Below are 23,543 nucleotides of genomic sequence, written 5' to 3'. Positions count from 1 at the left end.
ATTCCAGGACAAAAGAGGGATGATGATTATTACAACAGTGCACCAGTGTAGAATTACAGAGTCAGTCTTGATGTTTTCTGAGCTGTTTGCAAAACAGCACAGGATTTAAAATGGTGAAATGATGCAGAAGAAATAAATGAATGTGGTTTCATCTCACAGGAAACCAGATGGTGGATACTTAGCCAGAGGGTGGCCGAGAAGCTTTTCCTTTCCATCATTTCTACAGACCATATTTCTCACATTACCACCACATTTTATATTATTTATACACCAAATGTACTTCGTGCAGTCCAATTTCTGCAGAAAACACAGAATTGATAGAGGATCATTTGCACATTGTTCAAAGCACAAACATATTTCTCATCAAGTATGTAAAATTTAGTTATGTTTCGGAATTTGTTTTTGTTTGTTTTGTTTGACTCTAATAATGTCCTGTTAATCTTCAGCAGCACATTGCTCTGGCTGTACCAACCCGCTGAACTGGCAGTAACACACAAGCATCTACTTTACTTGTAATCAGTAACCTGAAAGAAAAGATTCAGTATAACCTATGCTGCCTGTGTATTAAGTTGTGTCTTGTTGCCATCTACTGTATGTTTTCAGTGGTGCAACAGAAAATAAACCACAAATGCAATTACACCTTTTTCAATAATAACATCTTTCTTTGACAGAATATTTATCAGTGCAATGATTTATGGATAGTTTATTATTAATTATAATTATTAGCATGTCGATTGTATGTTTAAACTTGGGTCTCTTGAAATATTAGGAATGTAATGTGTAATGCAAATTGTAAATCCAAAGCTCAGTTTTTATTTATTTATTCAGTTTAGTCGAACTCTACAAGTTTACTAAAATTATTTAAAAAACTGTAGAAAATCTCAGGTAGTATGCAAAAAGAAATCTAAAACATACATGAAGGCAAACAGTATATTCTGTGCCAAAGGGCATTGATGATGAGATGATGATGATATGGGAAGTGATTCTGAGTAAGACTGATTGTCAAAATTCTTTATTAAAACGGGAGTTTAAAAAGCCATCGTACTGATGATTTATTCAGTTTATTAGATATTTACAAAGTGAATTGCTGTAGTATGCAAAGCATATTAACTGGATGGTCTTTCCATCACGACAGCACCCTAATCAGTATCGATGTGTTAACAGTCATCTGACAGTTATGCTCAGTCTTCAATTCCACATAAAGCAAACCCTGATTAGTAGCTCATGCTTACAAATCTCAAACTGTAAGAAAAGTGATAATTGTAAGGACACTATTATCTGTTAACCTTATTAGCTGCAATCATAGAAAAAAAATGCAGTACATTATGCTGGGACAAAAAACTGGTCTCATCTGGAAGACATCAGCAGAACTGAAATTTAGAAGAAGAAAATACAAAATACATAATATTACAATATTACACACACACACACACACACACACAAACTTTATATCATGACAATTTACATTGTAGATTATCACTGGGTGGCTACTTTGAAGAAACTAGAATATAAAACTGTTATTTCACACTTTTTTGTTAAGTACATAATTCCACAAGTGTTCATTGATAGTTTTGATGGCTTCAGTGATAATCTACAATGTTAATAGTCATGAAAATAATAAAAACACATTGAGCCTGTATTATTAATCAATTTTAAGTACAAAAGATAGGAGTAATTAAAACAAAGGTCAGGGAAAAAAACTTACCTTCCATCGGTTACCACACTCATTACACAGCACGAATGTAGTCATTGGCTCATCAGCACTGCGCGTTTGCACCTAAAACAAACACACACACACACACACACACACACATTACATTACATTGCATTTACGTTTGTGTACATGACTTTACAGACACACACAACAACATTACAGACAGGTTACCAGACATCCACTCCTTTGATATCAGCTTCTGAACTCGGTCAAAGAGACAATTACTGCATCTACCTGCTTCTCATAACTGAACATACACACAAAATATCAATGAGAAAAAAACTCTAGAATATAGCCTGCTCTTCCTATGAAAAGGTCAGGGAATCCTACTGTTTTACAAGGGGGATTTAACAAGTACACATTTATTTTATACACCCCACAATGTAACCTTCCTTTGGTTTTCTTCCCCCTTCACTGACTTCTGTGCATAACCCTTCATATTATATTAAAGACTTTAAACATACATTTTCTTTCTCTAAAGATTTATTTTTCTATTTTTCAGAGTTAGATGAGTTCATCTAACTCTGTGACCAGCTCCAACTAGCCTACTGCTCCTAATAAGTGACAAAATAACACCAACATTTTCCTATTTACATGCTGTGATATGTATAGTCACAGCATGTACAAATGACAAGGTCACATAAGACACAGCCATCTTCTAACCGTATTCATACTGGGAACTATATTCTCAGAAGGCAAAGTACTGCTACTTCGGCGGAGTGATTATTACTCCAACTCTGAGCAAACTCCAGGCGAACTATCCAAGGGGCTTCTCCGGTGCTCCGAGCAAATCAATCCACCCAAGTAGCAGTTCTTGTCAGAGGGCATACTATCATGCTAAAAATTGTGAAATCCATAAAATAATAAACTTTTCTCATTACAAACAATAACGTTGTAGCTATCTATGATGATAAGAACTTATGAGTTTTAACCTTGCACAAAAATGTTGTTGCACTATTTATTGATATTTTACTTTGATGTTTTTACCTTGCTTTTATGACCTTGACTGTAGCACTTTGAGATTTGTTTAAATGTAAAGTGCATTACAAATAAAATTTATTATTATTATTATTATTGATTGATTGATTGCTAACGTTAGTTCAAAACACCATTCAACTGACAGCCTTTGTTGTGTTTGATGCTAACTTGTAGCCAGCAGTTAAGTAGGTCAATTTTTACTGGGTTGACATTAAAGAAGTCTCTCGGTAGCATCTTGTACGCTACTTGTCGCAAAGTTCCGCATGCCCATCTCAAATCTGCACTCTCCTCACATTGGGCAGTGACAGTTCTTCGCATTCTGAGAATATAGTTACCAGTATGTATACGGTTAAGGTGTAGCTCCAGGCCCAAATTTGTCAAATAGTTTTTTATATGCTTCCAAATCCGATATTTTACCACTTTGTGCTCGTTAAAGAGTTACTTGAAGCAGAATGGCAAATAAGAAAAAAAATTCCAACGCGGCGATACAGACGCATTGCTGGAGAAACAGAAAATTGACCTCGTGCCACGTTTTTCTCAGCTTCAACAGATAGGGATTGACAATGTCAACAAGCTAACTGCTATCCATTCTCACTGAACACTTCAACACTGAAGACTAGAGACTCCCAGTACAGAGCATTCACTTCCGCCTCGGAGGCTGAGGACTATGTGAACCGGGCTGCGCCCCGTCCTCCTCCTCCTGCTGCTGTGGCGAGGAGAGCCTCCGGGACACTTTTAGGCTAGTGTTTCCTGTTTTGTGTTTCTTGTTTCTGTTGACGAATTATGTTAATATCGTGTGGAACCAGTTGCTGTTGCAACAAGGTATTTATGGGCTAGTGTTCCATTGTTGCTGCCCTGTATCAGATCTTAATCACAGACTTAATTTGAATGTTAGCCTCCCTTCTCTCCCTTCTGCATCAATTTCTCGTCTTTTGTTGTTATGTGTTTTACATGTTTTGTGTATTGAGGGACTTAACTTTGGATGCACTATTGTGAGGATTTGGCGAGGTGAAAGTGGAAGTAGCAATATCCACATGTACTTTCATTTAGAACACAGCTTTTTTGATAAGCTTTCATTTTTAGTTTGGAATTGTGGCAGACTGAATGCTCCTTATGAAACAAGCCAGCACTCTGGGCTTACTAAGAAAGAACCACTTTGGAATTGCATTATTACAGGAGACTAATTTTGTGCAGTTGGACACCAGTCAATAGATTCTATTACACAATTACATCCTCATCAGCGAGCTCAAAAACAAAATGCGTGGCTATTGTTGTCAAACGGAATCTCCCCCTTACAGTGTTGTCTTTGTGGTCAGATGATACAGGCAGGATTTTGATCTCCACAACAGAATTCAGTGCCAGAAAAATTGCATTTGTGTCAGCTTACGCCCCTAATGTTTTTGATGGCAATTTCTATAATACGCTTACCAAACAAATGCTGGAGTTAACAGACTGTTCTTTTGTTGTTGGTGCAGATTTCAATGCTGTGTGGGACCCAAATATTGCCTCGTTGAACGTGAAGGCCACTAGGGACCAGGCTCAGGTTACAAATGCTCTGAAATCGTGGGCCAGCAGCTTGGGGCTTATAGATATTTTAATCCCACCTGTAAGGACTATTACTTTCTCTCAGGTAGACACAAATCCTTTTCCAGGATAGATTTTTGCATCCCATCAATTATTTCGTTCAATTTATAAAGCGCTGTTCTTTCCAATGGCTTTATCTGACCATAAAGAGTTCCTTTGCATCACCACAATTTGCCAGTTGTCTCAACATGCAGTTAGTTACTTAGTGAGTTTGAAACTGGACAATATCTGTTTTGTGCAATAACACTGCTTAAAATGTGTGCAATACTCTGCTGCAACTATTTATTCATTATTACTGTTCACATTACAACTCCTTAAATATGTAAATACTGTATCATAGAAAATCTATTAACTATGTAAATACCGTACATATCCACAATCATATTTCTTTATTTATATTTCTACTCTGATATCTATATACTCTTGCGACTGTAACACAGAATGTCGCTTCGGGATGAATAAAGTTTTTCTGATTCTGATTCTGTGCCAGTTACCTCCAGGATCGTTGCTGAACTAGGCTTGCGGTGGGTCAGACAGAGTTACGACATGCACGGAGATTAGAAGAGCATGTATTAACTTTTCTAACTCTGGGGGATGCGGTGAATAAGCTAAAGTCCCAATATCTTGGCGTGTTCCTTTAAAGTGAGGAGGTTTAGTGTAATAACATAGCGTGAGGTTAAGAATGTGAAATAGATAGGTTGTTATTGTTTGTACCTGTGTCTACATATACATGTAGAGGGCTTGTTTACCTGGTTGTAGGTGCAGTTCTTCTTCCTGCACTTGCCGCACTGCAGCAGGTCAGTGGTGGTGCCACCAGTTTTGGCCATTTGGTGCTCCCTGATGGCCTCCTGGGTGAGAACGTTCCTCAGCTTTCTCAACTCGTCACTGGCCATCTCCTGCAAAAAGACAGACGTGTGACAAAACGGAGCAAAGGAACATAAAAGCTAATCTATTCACCATGAAAGGAGTTTATCCATGGTTCAGTGCGCCGTTGCAGCGTTCGGTACCTCCGCAGACATGCTGGCGATGCGACTCAAGTCAATGCTTCCTGCGAGGACGTTTCTGCGTAGCCCAGGGTTCTTCGGGTCCTTCAGGTTGCTGATGCGACTGCGGACTCTGTTTTTGTATTTCATATCAGTGGCCTTTGTCTCCTGGTAGATATGTGCGACCGTGCAGTCAAGGGACACAGTAATGATGTCAAATAGGATACCTTCCATTTGGATAATCAGTGAATGAACTGCTAATTAATCAAACCAATCACAACAGCAAATAATCAGCTAAATTGAAGGATATGATCTTCGATTTCTGCAGCCATGCTGTCACAGTTTGTTCCAAAATCTTTGAAGTCGTCTGTGAAGACCAGTAAAAAAAGAAATCATGTTAATAAACTATGCACTTCCTTATGCAGAATATTGTGCCTAAGTTTCACCGGAGTTGTTTTTGTATGTTACTTTGTCAGTATATTTAAAGCACATGAGCTGCTGTAGTGTTTACTCTCTGTGGTTAAGTGAACTATCAGCCTCACCGTTTGTGCGCAGGGCAGCTGCCAGCATCTCAATGCACTTGTCTCTGACGGAGTCTCCGGTAGCGAGGTGAGGGGACAACGGACCCCCGGCAGAACTGAAGCTAGGTGACATGGGGCTGGTCGGAGTGGTGGGAGTTTTAGGGGTATCAATTTTGCCCTTCCTGCAGAAAAGGACACAAAGCAAAGTGTGTGAAGCGTCACATCTGGTGTGTTTGGCCTGATTAGAATGGAAAGAGAGGCGTCCAAACTGAGCCTGGGATTTGAATGAGTGGTTTTGTTTTGGAAGCATTGCATTTTTTTTAAACCTTTTTTGACATTACATCTTACTAAATAGATATAAAGGACAAAACTAAGTCCCTTTCCACGTGTCAACTGAATCCCATTCATCACCGGCAAGCAGCCATGATTAGTATTTTTTTCCATTTGGGAAAAGCAAAACACACTGACATATTATTAGCTTATAAAGAGGACATGGCTAACATATAAGCAAACAATTGGCGATTTACACATCCAGCAGGAATAACAAAAGCATTGACTTGGATTTTGTGTCTTTGGCCACCTGTACTTGCAGAATGTGAGACCAATATTCCCTCTGTTTAGCTCTGTTTTCCTCTCCTGAAAAAAAATTGTAGCAAACTATGAATCTTTTGGTGAGTTTATCAGCAAAAACATCTGGATGCTGCTGGAAGCCAGGCGGATGAGAGCCTTGAGACTAAAACAAACAGTACAGTTGCAGGCTGTAAAACCAAAAGAATAACAGAAATGTTAAACTGTTCCTTAGCCGAGCTGAGGGGAACCTGGAGAGTGATGTCATAATTATCTGTGCCAAATAGCAACATCCAATTACTTATTATTGATCTTATATTTCATAAAATGGCCATCCTCACTTAAAATGAGTGTTCTTAACCTAGATTGAATATAAAATAATCATAAGTGTCATCAGAATACATTGTAAAGCTCAAACTACAATGACATGAATATTGTTTAAATAAAGAGATACCTTTCAATACTGTCAGTAGAGGGCTTCCTCTGTGGAGGTCCAGGCAGGGAAGTCTTAGAGCCGTGAGACTCTCTTCTGTAATATAAAGTCAACATCATCTTCATGCTTTCCATTAAAACAAACTTGTGAAACTAAACAAATAATTTACCTTTCAATTGTTAGCTTCTTTGCAGGGGGTGGGCTACTTTTCTTTGAATCAATGGATTCCCGCCTACAGTGAGTAATGACACAGTTACAGTAAATTTGGATTTATGGAATGTTAAGTTCTTTTTAGAAGTGGATACCAGTCCTACCTGTCAGGTTTGAAGTCACCTGATTGACGTTTAACAGGTTGGCTAGGCTTTGAGTCGGAGGAGTCTTTTCTAGAAAAACAAAAGAGAAAGAGCCAATCAATTTCACAATATGTTGGCAACATCATAAATTCAGCTGCAATGAACCGGGGAATTTATTTTCCTGCTCCTGCACACCTGTGTTTTTCCTTTTTGACATCCAAACTGGGATTTTTGGGAAGTGGTGGTTTGTCAGATGAATCTTTCCTGACAAAAGAAAACATTTGTTTGACTCTCGAACAAATTCACTTGCAGACCGTAAAAGTATGCAAAAAAAAAAAAAAACTGTTCAAAAAAGCTTGAGTCAAAACACACAACCCTCATGTTTCACAGCTAAACACACATTTTCACACTCATCACTGGCCAACCTTTCTCTCTTGGCTTCATCCGGCTGTTTTTTAGGCACTTTGCTATCCGATGAGTCTTTCCTGCAAAAAGAAAACAGTATTTGTACCAACAAAATATCTTCTTCTAGACTCTGTTCTTTTTACAGTACGTTACTGTACACCAGCTTTAATTAAAGATGTGAATGCTTTCCTAAAATACCAGGATGGGAGACAGTTTATCCTTTGAAATGTCATCTATCTACCTGTTATATGGACTAAAGTGTTCAATAAACATCCCAAATATTATTAGTCTGTATTTCCTTTGTAGCCACGTAAAAAGAAAAAAGGCTTTATCACCGATACAACTCTCATAACAGCACTACACACTGCATTACCGTCATGTACTATATTGTGTCAATATTTCATCTAAAACTAACACACAAAAAAAAATTACAGTTTGAGGTTACTTCTCCTCCAGATGCAACAGAAAAGTATTTTTTCAATGATGAATGAAAGACGGAATAATTCCCATATCCCAGACCTGTCTTTCTTCACGTGATCTGACGTCTTCTTCTGCGGAAGAGGTTTATAGTCTGACAACTCCTTTTTGCTGTGGCAAACAACACAAAGATTTAATGCAGGGAAGAAAACTCCAAATGAAATCACAGGTTATTTCTTCAGAATAATCCTCCCAGATACTTCCAGGCACTGACTACATGCAGCCTGTAATGAGAACTCAGATTCAGACCTCTCTTTCTTCCCGTCCAGTGAGGGACGCTTGGGTTGAGCAGGTGGGGGATGCAGGTGAAGAGGAAGTGGAGGAAGAGGGGCGTTGGGGTCAGGAGGCTCTTTTCTAAATGAAAAAAAAGCCTTTTGAGCTGATCTGAGTCACTTTATGATGAAAGAGGATTATCATCAGTGAATATGAATGTAAAGCAATACAGTGGGCATGCAGACCCTGACCTGGGTGGAGGAGGATGAAGGTGGAGAGGAAGAGGAGCAAATGGAGCATTTGGGTCCAGTGTAAGTTTCCTAATATAAAATGAACATTTGCTTTAAATTTCCACATAAGTCTCACACTTCTCTTCCCGAAACACACTCAAACATGCATTGAAGCACGTCTGACCTCTCTTTCTTCACTTCCAGTGAATGTCGCCTAGCCGGCGGAGAGCTCGGTTGAGAGGCATGAGGAAGAGGATGTCGGGAAGAAGAGTCTTTACTGTCCTTTCTGAACAAATGTCAACAACAGTACAGGTCAGAGCGGTAAGACTCAAGAGTCCCCGATGCTGTTTGAGCTAAATCCAAAATCCTTTTAATAAGGCAACTCCTGACTGACCCATCCCAGCATGCACCATGCACAGTGGGGATCCTGTAAGGCCATGAGTCTGGTTATAAAACTGTAGGAACAAATGTCACGGCTGATGAGTGAATCAGAAACGGTTAGGTCATGCAGGATTATTTCAGTCCATCATGCTCTTCAGCTCAGGCAAGTTAACAATCCTGACCTGTCTTTTTTTACTACCACAGAGGGGCGTTTGACCACGAGAGGAGGCCGATCAGGTCGAGGAGGAGAGGGGAACCGGGTGGGATACAGAACATTGCTGTCCATCACTCCTTTCCTGCAATAAATAATTCAGTCTGAAGCTCTGTGGCATGTTTTGAGGATTAGTAATCAGGTTTGAGCCACCTCCGTCTCACCTTTCAAATATTGATTTGTGAAAAGCAGGTTTCCCTTTCTGGGGTTCAGTCAGCGGTCTCTCATCTCTGCTTTCGTCTTTTTGTTTATCCTTCTTCATGTCATCTGTGTGGCTGTGCTTCTTGGGCTCCTCTGGGTGTTTTTCCTTTTTGACTTCTTCCATGTGTCTCATCTTCTTCGGCTCTCCAAACGGTCTCTCTTTTCTAGGTTCTGACCTGTGTTTCTCACTCTGCAGGTCTTGTAAATGCTTTTGTTTCTTGTTATTCAATTCCACTTGGGCGTCTTCCACGTGGCGTTGTTTTTTGGGTTCTTCTAAATGCTCCTCTTTTCTGATTTCTTTGGGATGTTTCTCATTTTGGGGCTCCTCAAGGTGCTTTTCATCACTTGGGTCATCTGTGTGTCTCTTTTTGTTTAAGTGTTCAACATTATGTTTTTCTTTCCTGTGTTTATCGGGGAGTTTTTGGTCAGGATCTGAATCGTGTTTCGGTTTGACATCAAGTGTCCTGTGACTAAAAGAAACAAAGCAAGTATCATCTTTACCTCTGTTAACTCGGTTTGTTGTTCTAATGCAATTTAGGCCCCACTCTGACAGAATTAAAAATAAATCCAAGAGCCTATTTGACAAGCTGGCAGGATTTTATGTCTCATAAAGTTGATCTTCACTTCTTTCTTGTCACACTGTTTGCCGAGCTGACCAAAGTTAACGCACACAAACTTTGTGTGTAAAAATTCTAATGCCTCGACAGAAATAACTTAAATCACAGGATAAGCAAACACCAAGTAATTTGGGCTGTCAAAAAAAATGTGCAGTATTAAAATCTCTGACCAGTAGAAGTAATGTTGCAATCCCCCCCACCTACCCTACAGAAAATATTCCAGTCAGAATGGGGCATTAGAAGAGAATCTAGTGCTTTATATCCAGTGGCTATAAATAACAGACCACCGTTATGGACACAGTTTTTTGGAGGACCATTTTTATATCAATAAAATCATTTTTAAATTAACATTTTTGTGTCAAAATATTGATATCTTTAGTAAGTAGCCATGTATTAAGCAGCAGAACAGGCAGGTCATATTGCAAATTGAACCCCTTCAATTCACAATAATGACTGATTGGCTCGCTCTACATCATCCCTCACCTGTTAGAACAGATGGATACATTTGATGGTGTGTTGCTAGAAAATCGGACATGAAATGAGGCTTATTTCATCGTTTTATTTTGATTCTTTTGAATTCTACTTTTAAATCACTGTCCCTGGTGCTGATCGCTGTCTTTGTTTGGACACTTAAATGACGTAAATTTGCAGCTGTCAGCGGGTAGAAAACTCTACTGGAAAATAGAGTCATTTTAAAGATGACATGGCAAACAAACAATTTTCATTACATAGTTGCTTTTTGATAGAGCTGCTGAGGCTGAGCTATTTAACAAGGCAGGTAATTTTTATACCCCTGCAGTAGTTTGGACAACGTTCATAATACATAAACGTGTGCAAAAACTATAGGTCTGGTGTAGTGTAGTGCAATGTGATGTGTATATGACAAACATCTCACCATTTCACAGAATAACTGCATTTTCATCCCAATTCCATGTAACTTCAGATTAAATTAAAGCAGTTAGGTCACATTCAACACTCTGTTTCCGATTGCCTCTGCTTCTGTGTTAAGCATCATGTCAGCTGTGAGAGTTTCAGTGGAGCAGCTGTTAAAGTACTGACCTGCTTTGTGTCTCAGAGGGGGAGCGGTTTGGAGACATGACTGTTTTACTGGAATCCAAACCATTCTTCATTTCAGATGGTTTCTCAGAGTCTGTGTGAGTGTTTGCGTGGAAGGGGAAATCATATCAACAAACCATTCACTTCATGGATGTATTTATTGCATGAACAACTCAGTGAGTCGTGTATTAAAATTAAGTACCTAGAAGTCTTTTCCAGTCTTTAATGAGAATCTTTGCCAAGGCAATGACTTCCTCGTCTGTGCAGTGCTTCCTGATACTGTTCACAGACATGCCGATCCTTGTTTCCTAAAACAATCCAAAATGTACACCGTGAGCTTTTAAAACCATGTTGTTGTCTCATTTGTCATGTTGGTGTATGACTATGAATGAGTTCATTGTACTCCAGTATGAACTATACACTGGACGATACCTACCTGGAGAAGTTTGAGTGTCATATTGAAACCTTTCAGTTCCCTCAGCAGGTCGATGGCGCCCTCCTGCACACACAACACAGTCAACGGCCAACTTCGTTTAGACTTTCAACTTGACAACTTTGTTGTCTTTTCAACAATGTTTAGAAATATAATTTGATCGCAAATGAGCATATTTCTAAACAGAAACCACAAACTGATAAGTGAGCAGTTACAGTTTCACTTCTGTATTTTTAAATATGCGTCATTATTTTATACAAATATTGATTCCATAAATATCTCAGAACAGGCACTGCATGCGAAGTTCTCTGATTGTTTGCTTCATTCTAGAAATCATAGGTAGTTTTTAGATTTTACTGACTACGATACTACCACACACACACACACACACACACACACACACACACACACACACACACACACACACACACACACACACAGTTGTTTACTTTCTGTTGCATGAGTCCCCGTACAATAACAAAACCAGCAAAAACTTGCCGACGTGTTGACTAAAGTTGACCCAAATAGCGCTGCCCACTCTGGGTCGATTGCGAGCGAAATGGCTGGAAACCCACGCCAAACACCTGTTGACCATTTGTTACAGTACAGTCATGCTCATGTTACAAATGTGCACACTTTTCCGATACACCGATTCAGACGAAATCAAACTTATTGCCATCGTAAATCTGGAGGATCTTTTTTAAGAAGAGCGTTTACGGGCCTTCTGCACACACTGCACGAGGTGGCAGGACAACACGCCACCTGTCGGTGTCAAAATACGGTCTCACCGTGTTATTTCGAGACACCATCTTGTCCAGTTTTTTTGCAATCCGAATGAGATCCTCCTCCCGCGTCATCGCTGCATTTACTCGACTATAAAGACTAAAATAATAGCGATTAGATATTTGTTAGAATCCCTCAATTCTGGTCAAAACAATTTTGGATCCGCTGCAAAGTCGGACGTTTCGCACGGCGCGTGTTCCATTCAGCCCAGAGGCGTGTCCTGCTGCAGGATCCCAGCTGACCTGCACGACACATGACATTGACAACAACTAAATATAGGGGGTGAAGTGGACACATGGCACAAAACCAATATCTAATTCTCAAGGTGATTCGTTTAAAAATATATCATAGTGTCAGACTATTTGAATACTTCCTCGTTTGTACTCATAATTCTTATAGGTTCTATAGTTTGTCGACTGAAATGCTCTCCCCATTGTTTTGGCTGCATCATATCACCAGTTATTTGCACACCAGTGCCAGTTGCAGCTGTGCCAAAGTTCAGCCTGACACTGGATCACAGTCCATGCCTACTACATGTTTAGTACTTCACTCACAGCTGCAGCTCTACATAACAAAGATGTATAAAGAAAAAATTAAGCCATTGAAGTTTGTAGTCTGTGTATAGATGAAAACATCAGGCAGCATTTTCACTTTTATTTATGTTGAAGAAAAAAAAAGTTCCTACATTTGTTAATATGTGTTCGCCACCAGGGGGTGCTGTGATATAAATTTGGAACTTCACACAACTTCACAGCCCAATTGATCAGATCCTCTCATGAGAATTCACTTTTGAGATTCCTGCACCAACCATCACGTTTGTTTCTATTTGCCTCCGTTCACCTCTCTTTCTCTCTCTCTCTCTCTCTCTCTCTCTCTCTCTCTCTCTCAATCTCTCAATGCAGGCTAGCTGTCCTCACACTGAGAATGTATAAAGATTAAGGTTCTTCAGTGGTATTTTGTCCACTTCTTTTCAAGAAATCTGTTTTTCTGAAACATTTTATTTTTTAAAGTTTGACTGTTAAGACTGTAGGAGCTGTTTTACAAAAGAATGCAGAGGCATTTGAAGTGATACTAAATGATCATATTGAACTGGAATGATATTATTTAAAATAACTTGAGCCTGTAATTGCGCGAGTCTGTGCTGCTCACGGTCTTCCTTTGAGTCTCGTAGTGTACACATTGAGTTAGTTGAGGTCAGTTAAACAAACATTCAGAGGAGGAAATTACTTGAGATTACTCGAGCAAGTGCTTTCTACAAGGTCCTTTGTGTCCTTGTTAAAAAAAAATTGTTTATCTATAATCTCTGACAACTTCTTGGAAGCAACTACTTGCAGACATTTTCATATCTTCCAGGGGAAACACACTCCCACTCCTGAAAGGCATGAAGGCTTACTCCCACAGTCAACTGGGAACGGAGCCCCACTACAATTCAGATCTTAAAGACATCTCTACTGTGGGATGTCTCCCCAGCTGTGGGAAGTGAAGGACATGAGAGATGCCAGTCACAACAGTCTGTTTTTGAAGTTAGATCAAATATCAGTGGGATGAAGGGTTGGAGGTTTTAATTGGTTTGGATTTCTCTGTCTAGATACTTACACATACAGCAACCGTTTATATGGATGGTTTATGTAGACAGAAATGCTCTCTAACATAATTGTATATCATTACAGAACAGTATTGGCTGGAGAACTTAAAAGTCTGCCCTAAAGGTAAAGTGTAAGTGTGTGGATTTTTTTGTACAACAGTTAAAACCCTAAAATATGAAGCACGTCCTGTTAATCTAACAGCAAACTGTGACGCTCTTGTATGTGGTTCCATGGATTTGAAGATAGCTTTGTTCATGATGGCAGGTGAAAGTACACTCTGAAAGCTTGTCTTGAGCAAAGAGTATTATCTCTTTACAACGCTCTTACACAACAGGCTGAGGTTATAACCCCTCCGCCGCCTCCGCCTGAGTACGGCAGAGTGTCTAGCTGGTGGAGTTAGAGCCGGCCAACTAGAGAAGTGGAAAAACTACCCGTGAGGTAAGAGAGGAAGCAGGCCAGGAGGAAGAACCAGTGATCAAGATTAACCCGCAAGATCCTTAAAATGTTGTGTACTAAACCCTTGGGTTTGGGGCCGTGAACAGAAGAAGCAGAAGATGAAAAAAAAACAGATGCGTCCCCCGCTGCATCCTCTGACCTTTGAACTGTCTGATCGCTTCATTTTTTTTTTTTGTATAGCAGACACAAGCTGCAATTACAACGTGGACATAAACAGTACACTTTACACAGTGAACATATTTATTGACTTGACACTTGTTAGTAAACAGTTGCTTATTTACACACTCACACACTCACTGTAGACAGCGGAAATCCAGGCCAAGACTTCCTCTTTAATGCGCCGGGTCCAATTAGCAACTTCAGACGCAAGGATGGAGGTGAAAGACAACATCTCTATAAACACCTGTCTGCGTATGAATGCAGATAAATATATTACAAACTAATAAAAAACTAAAGCAACGTCAGATGACAGCCGATGCGTTCCACCTCTTTTGCTTTTCACACAGATGTTTACCTGCATGCAACCAAAGCCGGCTCAAACACGATTGTTCAGTCCTACTTGGACAACAAAGAGACTACACACAAAACCAGAACACTTATACCAAAGTGTTGCAGAGTTGCCTGCATAATCAGATATCTGTTTATAGAGATTAATGTCTACCTGATGAACATAAATCTAATATTCTTTCTTTTTTAGCTCTGTTTTTGCTCTCTAGATGTTCACCAGCCCATCACTAACTGTGGCTGCTGGCTGCTGTTTTGTGCTGAGCGGGTGGTGTTCAGTGGACAGGTACATTGGAGCCAAAACAAAGAGCTGAAAGACACTAAACCACTCTGTAGTACTAAGGACTAGGAGAGCAACGGTTGCTGATAATTATATATGTGGGTTTGTCACTACGAACGATTCTTTTCCCTTTAGGCTACACACAAACATTTAATCCATTGTTGATATTAAAATATTGATTAGTGCAGCTTTAAATATAGTTTTCTACTAATAAGAATGTACCTTTACTTTTTAAAATTGTGAATGCAGGACTTTTACTTATAACCAAGTATTTTTTGCATTGTGGCTTTGCTACGTTTAAAGGGATGTACATACAGTATGTTAGAAAACCAAACACATAAAAGAAAAAGTGTTATTCCTTGAGACAGCTGACAGGAATAGGCCCCCTGATGTTTTGTGCCGTTGGTGGATCTTCCCTCTCTGAATTCCTGGTGGCACTCAGGCTCTACGTGGTTACATAACTGCATCCGTGTACATTCCCATATACTGCACTGAAGTACCCTGAGCCTCTGCTGCTGGGTTTGAGAGTCTGTCATTAGTCTCTGGGGTCTGACCACATCAATTCATATATTGTAATTGATTGTGAGTGCTGTAAAAAGTTAAAGGTTGACTGTGTTGGTCGAGCTTTCCAAGCAGACAGAAGAAAGTAGTCCCACACCCCTTACAGTGCTGAACTGTACTTCCAACATGCTTTGACAGACACAGAGTTAAACCAGATCCAACAGGGAACATCCACTGGTCTACTTTCCTCTGCATGCACCTCGCCCAGCACTGGTGTCCCTGCCAGTCACAGACCAGAGACGCCAGGCCTGGGCAATTATGGCAAATTTTGGAAGACATCAGACCAGAAAATGAATGATTTCATTTTGCTGTCAATCTTTTTTCCTGGATCCGGTGCAGAATGCAGAGCCTGTAATAGAGCATGTCAAAACAGAGTGGGAGAATTGTTTAGACGTTCACATCTGCAGTTGGCTGCCAGGTAATCCCAGCCTGGTGGGGTTGGTTTGTGTGCTAATAATGACCACTGTTTGGTGTTGGCACTAGCAAAAAGTAGACTGAATCTCCCGGAGAGGTTGGACCACCCAAAGACTTTAAGAACATCCTTGTGTCTTCAGCTGTCTCTACTGTAAGTCTTTATTTACTGCCACACATTCACACACTAAATTTGCCATATCCAAAACTGTTTTGGTGGTGCCACTATTTTAGGCTGCCTTTGACCAAAATAACTGGTGGTGCCACCGTTAGACATAATCTAACCAAAATAACTAAATGACTAACCAAACTAAATCGGAATTATAACTTGAGAAAGAGATGTTTAACCCCATTCCTGACTACAAAAGGGACATTTAGTGTATAGTCAGCTGAACTGCAGTTTACGAGGAAAATTATTCACCCTATAGCTTTACAGTGAATATCACAACCATGCATGTAAAGGCAGAATATTGCTGGAAAGTGATATGTAAAATATGTATCATAACTTATCCTAACTGTCAATTGCACGTTTGCACACTGGACAGGCACTGAGTCATTTGTGTAGTACGTCTGCAGAAAGATCCTGTGGTTCTTCCCAAAGCTGCGATTTGATCTTTGAGCTCTCTTTGTTTGTGCTTCAGCTTCAGCTTTATGCTGACAAACAAGCGCATAACCCCTTTGGCTTGAGACTGAAAAGGACAAAAATCCTTTAAAAAGAAGATCTGAATGAGACTGTTTTGTGCTTTGATTGAGCCAGACAACTGACAATAAAAAATAAATAGAATTCAACAATTGCACTCATTGCCATATCAATCTAGCTGTTTACAAACATCACATTGCACAAGGTCTTTAGATCAAGCTGTGCTTATTGATAAAGACGAGTTCCTACGCCAGCAGCCCAGTTAGTGTTAGTGTGTAAATCCCCTCTTACTCTAATTTCCATTTCAACTGCCCAGCAATCCAATTAGAGCTCAAAACCTGCAACATCTACCTTTCCTGTCTGTATTAGCAGCTTTTGTAATGCTTTCTGTTGAATCTGATTTTGCACAGGTGAGATGTACAGGGACTAGAGTGTTTTAAGAGAAGTAGGAACTTCAGTCACTCCTGAATGACTCAGTTAGTTCTAGACATTGTGCAAAAAGCTGAATCTAAATCCACAGAAGTACCACACTTGTAAGCTTAGTTTAAGATTAAATCAACTTTGCTTGGGCTCTGTTGGAAATGTGTGTCCCTCAATACTAGTGAGCTCAGAAATATCAGTCATCAGTATGTTTTTTGCAATTTAAGGACAACAACACGCCTGTACATGGAAAATTTGATTTTTAGTACCCTTTTCTGGCATGCACAGAGGCACTTTTACAAGTTTTGAACATCCACAAAGCAGCGTATTCACATATGTCTTGTGAGAGTATACAGCTTTTGCACCTGATCCACATGGCTGGACAAAAATCTGGCATTCCTTAGCAACAACCTGGGAGAATTCACTGCTGTTGGGACCATGACACTTACTCTGACCTTTCATGTTAAACTGACAGTCCAAAGTAATAGTAAGTTAACAGACCTGTGAAAATAAATATGATGTCACTGGCCAATATTTTAGCATCATTCAAATGCTCTGGTGCTTAGTCTACCAACCACAGGAGATGTGAACCGCTTAAAAGGACTAAACATGTATTTTGAGAAGTTTTAAAAATGTATTTCATTACGGACAATCCATTTAAAAAAAGCCATATATTAAAGAGGACAACAGCATACATATTTTTTGTTTGATCTGATTAAACATAGAAACCAATGCCGGCCTCTAAGAATAACTAAACCATGTTTTCTGTAGCAGAATAGAAAAAAAAAGTCCCTGGCTCTGGGATTCTGCCTTCAGATGTAGCTTTGGGCTCAATATGTGCAATATGCTGAAGACTAGACAGCTCATGTGTAGCTCCAGGCATTGCACTTTCATCTCTCTTGGGGGTTTGTCTGACTGACATATTGCTTTGTGCTCCAGCTGTTGTCACCTGACCGATAATTTACTTTTACTGAATGAGCATACATGGTTTCCTTGAGCTGCAGCCAATGGCCTTAACTGTATGTCTGGTCACCTGTTGCAGATGTCATTTTTATTGTTTTTTGTGCCTGATGAAGGTTTATTTGATTGAAATGTTCCACAGCACTGGTGAATAAAACATTTTGGGTAGCATATTACTATTTGTCTGGGCTCTGGCCAAAAAAAAAAAATCAAGGTATATTTTCTCTACATTGTCCATTTACTGATGTACTGTACATTTCTTTCCCTGACTGGATTCATGGGAGTATCTGAAACAAATGTGAGATCAGGCACAAAAACAAAAAATTAACATCCAAAAGAGAAAGCACAGCTTATGGGAAACTAAAAATAAAAGAAGTCTTCAAACATCTATCCAAACATCTTTGCAGTTCTTTTTTAAGTTTGTGGAGAATTTATTACTACCACATGAGACTGCAACAGCCCAAAGAAAACAGGGAATTTGGTCCAAGAGCTGCATTGAAAAAAAGGCCTCCTGATGGCCTTGGAGGTTACACCAAGGTCAAGACAAGCAGACTTGTTAATTCATGGGTGATGTCATCACCAAGAGGGCTCCAGCGAGGATGTCAGGATACAAGTATACTAATGCATTGTGCATGCTGTGGGTGTGTTTAATGTGCCTTGTGGAGGAGATGGGAAAAGGATGCTGTGTGTGTTTGTTTCTGGTTCATTTGACTGTCAACACACAGATACTCTCTGTCTATGTGGGGTCCAGGAAGTTTCAGAGCAGAGGAGCTGTCTCAGTTGAGGACAGGATGTCTACATTCATCTGCGCTGACTTACTGCCAGCAGATCACATGACAACAACGTATACTTTGCATTTTCCATTTGTGTCGTTAAGTAATGTTCTATGTTCCTCAATTTATTTTATCTTTGACTGCTGATGCACTATGCAGTCTAGAGGAAAAGGTGTTGAATCTGAATTAGAAAAAAACAGTGATCAGGATATATCCTAAGCAGAAAGAAAACAAAAAAAAGATGATAAAGATGAGGAAAAGCAATGTTTTTCAAATTATTAATGTGTCTGTGCCCATGGAGCTGTGGAAGTCAGGTTATCATAGTAAATCACTCTGGTGAACGCCAAAGGTTACAGTTGTCTGCTACTGTACAGCTCAGCAGGGCCATGTCACTCATATGTAACTCCATCAATATTTTGTGTAAAGGGTCTGTATTTACAGCATATAGCAGTAGTCTTAACAACTACTCAAAGCACTTTCAGTAGAAGTGCAGGAACCATTCACCATTCACACACTGTGGCCGAGGCTGCCGTACAAGGTTCACACACGCACAAACACATTTACACTCTGATTCGTAGCAATTGGGGCAACTTGACATTCAGTGTCTTGCCCAAGGACACTTTGATATTGGACTGCGGGGCCACGGATCAAACCGCCAACCTTCCAATTGGCAGGTGACCGCTCTACCATTAAGCCACAGCTGCCCAAAGCTGCCTTTTCGTCTCCCCTGGCTCAACCTTTTTGTTGTTATTTCACAGAGAGGATGTATTTTAACAACCTCAACACAACTGAAAAAAGACTGAAGGTCAAGTTCAGCCATGTGTTGTCATTGCACAGTAAGGAATGTTGTATTTTCTAAAAAAAAATGTAAACACAAATAGGCCAGTGGAAAGAAATTGTCCGAAGAAAATGGGGCCTAAGATGGGTACTTGGGGAACACCACAGGAGACAGTAGCAGGTACTATTAGCAAGATCACTTCTCTTTGAGAGCAATTGACAGATAAAACTTAAAAATGTAAAACTAAATTCTTTTATTTTTTATATAAAAATCAAGTCAACTATTAGTGAAAACCTTGCAGGAGAAAAATTAGAGAGCTTAGTGGAAACAGGCTGACTAGACTGAAACACACTGAAGCCTCAAGTGCTCTGTGCTTTACTGTAAGATGCCCAAATTTGATAAATTCATTCTCAGGGAAAGGAAAGGAAATCTTTGATATTGCGGTTGACACAAGTGTTGACCCAAGCTGGTTGTCCAAATCCGCACTTTCTGGTGCTACACGTCCAGCCGGTCAGGATAAAACCAATGACTGGAAAATATAGAGCCTTAAGCATACAGCAGACTGACCAAAGGAAACACGCCATGCTGAAGATATGAAATATGTGATTGTTTTATTATTAAGAAAATACCGCCCCAGCTGGGTATTTAAAAAAAAAAGTTAATCATAAGTTACGGGGCCTATCACATGAAGGAAAATCGTTCTTTTGAATATTATTCCTGGGGTTGTCCTGCCTACGCCACATCCATTAACAATAAACTTTAAATCTTTTGGTAGAAGGAAACAAATATTTCATGAGAAAAGGAAGCTGCTCAGTTTTATATCTTATTATAAAAGCTGACTGACACTACAAGAATAAAAATGATCCACAGAAGAGCTGGAACACATGCTTGTATTTCCATCCCTCAGTCTGTTTAACAAGCATGGTTTAATGCTTGGAAATGCATTCAAGTAATTAATAGAAAAACCCAATGTGTTCGTGCTATGGACCAGAAAGGTTTTCATCTTGGGAGTTGGATTATTGTATGCCATCCAGTATATATATCACCCAGGTTAAACATTTGGTTTGGTTCAATTATCTTGTTGTTTATTTTTAAATGTGCTTCAACAAGATTGTTAAAATGCAAATTCTCTTGATGTTCACTCAGTTGCTAAATGTTTGGGCTGAAGTGAACATGGATGTATTTGTATATTCTAATTTTAAAAATGCTGCTGAATTCCAACACAAAAGATAGTTTGACAGCAGTGTATACAATAAAGTGTCAAAATCTGTTAGCAAGGAGGGTTGTGTGACTTTGAATTTCATAACAGTACTGATCTTTTGTCTACAGTTTTGATCTGAAATAGAGGGGGAAAAGTCGCACATTTTTTGTGGAGGCTGCCATGAACTTTTTGACAGTTCCCTGATAGCTGAAAATTAAATTTACATTGGCAAAACAAATCATTGATATATGTGGTGTAGAGGCCTCATTTTCCATCTGATCTCAGTTGCAGACGGAGAAAAATGCAGTTTGACAGAAGTTGTTGGTTTTGAGTGGGGAAATTGCCATTCTCAAAAGTGCTCCAATTACCTTGGAGCAACATCAAGACATAGAGGGTTTAATGATTTAGCTAGGATTAAAATCAACACAAAGCCATTGAGTTATTATAACCAGATTCAGCTAGTTCAGTGGGTAGGTGGCCAACAACCCCAGTCACTCACAGCAGGAGGTGATTGTGGGGGCCATCTGACAGCGGTAGGGGGAAGAGCAGCTCTAAAACTTGGAAAGCTCAAAATGTGGATCAATTACTTTTACTGGGCCCTGAGTAAATAAACCCACATCAGATTGGCCCTAAGTCCCCAAACTTGACTCAACGCCATCACCCATCTCTTTAAAACCCCAAATGGAGATCTTCAACAATCTTCTCTCCAGCAGTGTTGATGAAGAGCACAATTAAGCCCTTCTCTCAACATTACACTTCCTGACTAGCTCCAGGAATGCAGGAAGGGGGCAGTCAGAGAAAAGGGCCTTGGTGAAGGGATCCACATTGGTGAGAAAAGATCCAGAGGAGGATTTCACTTGACATCCATACCTGAAGCGCGCCTCAGAAAAGCAGATTACTTTTCAGGATATATCCTGGAAGGGAACATTACTATTGACAAAACACTTGTTACCAGGTCTATTTAGTGTCATGTAAAAGATAAAATTGTCATGTAAATAATTATTGGTCTTGAAAACAGAGGATCAAGAATCCACTAATCTCTGCTTTTAAGTCAACACGCACAAGAAGTCCTTATTAAACTCAGAAAAAGCTAACCTGTTCTACACAAACCCCCTTAGTCACTGTTGCTATGACTGTCATGCTTTCACATCTGGCACAGCAAACAATACAGTTTCCAATCAGAACAGTAGCAGATGTACCATGCCAAATTCAAAGGAAGTTTTTAAACAATGGATCTTAAATTTCACACAGAAGTAAATAAAAGCAATCTTTTTTCAGCCTTTACTGACAATAGATTTTGGCTTATGCCAAAGCAAAGCAACCCAGTGATTAGATGTAGGATTTAATGTTTTTACTTTCAGACGGTATGACTTTCCTTTAACAACAGAAAACAATTTTAGAATTAGGGCCGCTTTTGTTACTCCAAACCTTAGGTGTAATTTACTGGGGAGATGGGGAGGTTACAACCCGCCCCCAATAATCAAAATGGGCCAGTGCACCCCCCCAAAAACAACACCCTACTAAAATGTTCTTTGCATAAATGAGGACATTTGCACCAAATCTTGTTGCAGAGAAGGCACAATGAAGTCTTTGATGAGCTCAAAATGAAAATTGTGCACGTAAGTGGAGATCTCAACTCCCCTGATGTTGAACCCAAAGTCACGCCCTTGCTCCAAACTCTGAAATACTAGCGTCTTGGCTTCTCACATCACAAGTAATACCACAAAATTATCAAGTTAGCTAATAACATGCACATTGGAAAAAGTGCATTGTTACTACTGTGGTGCAGTAAGCTAGTTTGTCGAACACGCTAATGATTGCAGCTTACATTAAACACAAACACACTGTTTAAAGGAGAATTCCGGTCAATTTCAACATATAGCTCTTTTGTTTGCAAATTTGGAGTGCTGTCAGTAGAGAGAAAAACAAAAACAATCAGTGCTGCCAACACCGGGTTATTCTCCTGTTAGAGTTAACAACACACGGGCCTGAACAGGGCATGTTTTAAACGTGTTTTTAGCCTCTAAACATGTTCAAAATGTCTTTAAAAGTGCCTACCCATGTGAAGAGATTCCTTCCAAGTGAATCTGACTGCTTCAGACAGAAATGCACAAAAGTTGAACTAATTCAGCTCTGTTTAGTTCCTGTGTTGATACTGCAAGGAGTCTACAATTAATTTAAACACTTCTGCCCTAGTGGTTTAATAAATAATAAATACAAGTAATAATAATATTAGTAATAATAAATATTACTTTTAAATCTTGTGGCATGGCTGTAGCCTAATGCAAAGTTTATACATGTTTGTTTGTGTGAGTGAGTAATTGTGTAACAGTAAAAAACAGGCAGTACTTAGTAATCGTAGTTGCCACAGAGTGGAGGGTGTTGAGCTGTAGTTTTCCCATGAAATCTTTATAGTCGAACAAGGCGGATGTTGTTTTCTGCTCTTGAATCTTTCTGATCTCAGCTAACTGACTTTTCCTTTGTAAAAGCAGACATGTGTGCTTATGTATCTGGCAGAATTTATGAACATGTTTTGATGTGTAAATCTAAGGACCATGAAAGGCCATCTGGTACTTTAATAATAAGAATAACTATGAAATGAAACGTACAAAAATATTTAGGCCACTTGTGTACTTGCAAAAACTAAAGAATTTGGGATTGCAGACACTGAGTTGACAGTTGCACCTCAGACATTACAGTGTTTGGATGGGGACAGAGTGGAGGATCGGGCTGGGCACTGCCCCCCTCAGGGGATAAACTCTACACACTGCAGCCATTCAGTTGGCAAGGCTCACTGGATAAAGTTAGGATTGTTTGTCAGGGGGCTGTAATGCCAGGAATGCTCAGTGCTGGCTCCCCCTGTGTGTGTGTGTGTGTGTGTGTGTGTGTGTGT

The 23,543-nt window shown here is 39.6% G+C and overlaps 1 protein-coding gene and 1 long non-coding RNA gene across 5 annotated transcripts; one reads left to right on the top strand and one right to left on the bottom strand.

Moving 5' to 3' along the window:
- Positions 1-996: 996 nt before the first annotated feature.
- tcea3 (transcription elongation factor A (SII), 3) lies at positions 997-12,357 on the bottom strand. Of its 4 annotated transcripts, XM_034874757.1 has the most exons (22): positions 12,086-12,306; positions 11,796-11,881; positions 11,301-11,363; positions 11,067-11,172; positions 10,868-10,958; positions 9,155-9,661; positions 8,962-9,075; positions 8,583-8,684; positions 8,420-8,488; positions 8,205-8,309; positions 7,998-8,066; positions 7,499-7,558; positions 7,269-7,337; positions 7,095-7,163; positions 6,950-7,012; positions 6,802-6,876; positions 5,802-5,962; positions 5,570-5,626; positions 5,284-5,438; positions 5,026-5,172; positions 1,706-1,777; positions 997-1,370 (listed from the first exon to the last, which is right to left on the bottom strand). In XM_034874757.1, the coding sequence occupies exons 3-22, from the start codon at positions 11,319-11,321 to the stop codon at positions 1,362-1,364; spliced, it is 2,121 nt and encodes a 706-aa protein (XP_034730648.1). In that variant the 5' UTR covers positions 11,322-11,363; positions 11,796-11,881; positions 12,086-12,306; the 3' UTR covers positions 997-1,361. The 4 variants fall into 4 exon arrangements, with proteins under 4 accessions (XP_034730648.1, XP_034730647.1, XP_034730649.1 ...); XM_034874756.1 differs by lacking the exon at positions 11,796-11,881 and having other exon boundaries at positions 12,086-12,357; XM_034874758.1 differs by lacking the exons at positions 8,962-9,075; positions 9,155-9,661; positions 11,796-11,881 and having other exon boundaries at positions 12,086-12,357.
- On the top strand, positions 2,247-18,329 carry LOC117946537. Its single transcript, XR_004657050.1, has 3 exons — positions 2,247-2,530; positions 10,849-10,853; positions 18,318-18,329. It is a non-coding gene; the product is annotated as an uncharacterized LOC117946537 (long non-coding RNA).
- Positions 18,330-23,543: the final 5,214 nt, after the last annotated feature.

Source organism: Etheostoma cragini, chromosome 6 (genome assembly GCF_013103735.1).
Source record: "Etheostoma cragini isolate CJK2018 chromosome 6, CSU_Ecrag_1.0, whole genome shotgun sequence".
NCBI classification, from domain to species: domain Eukaryota; kingdom Metazoa; phylum Chordata; class Actinopteri; order Perciformes; family Percidae; genus Etheostoma; species Etheostoma cragini.
The sequence above is the reverse complement of the archived record's forward strand: the minus strand, read 5'-3'. Positions and strand labels throughout refer to the sequence as shown.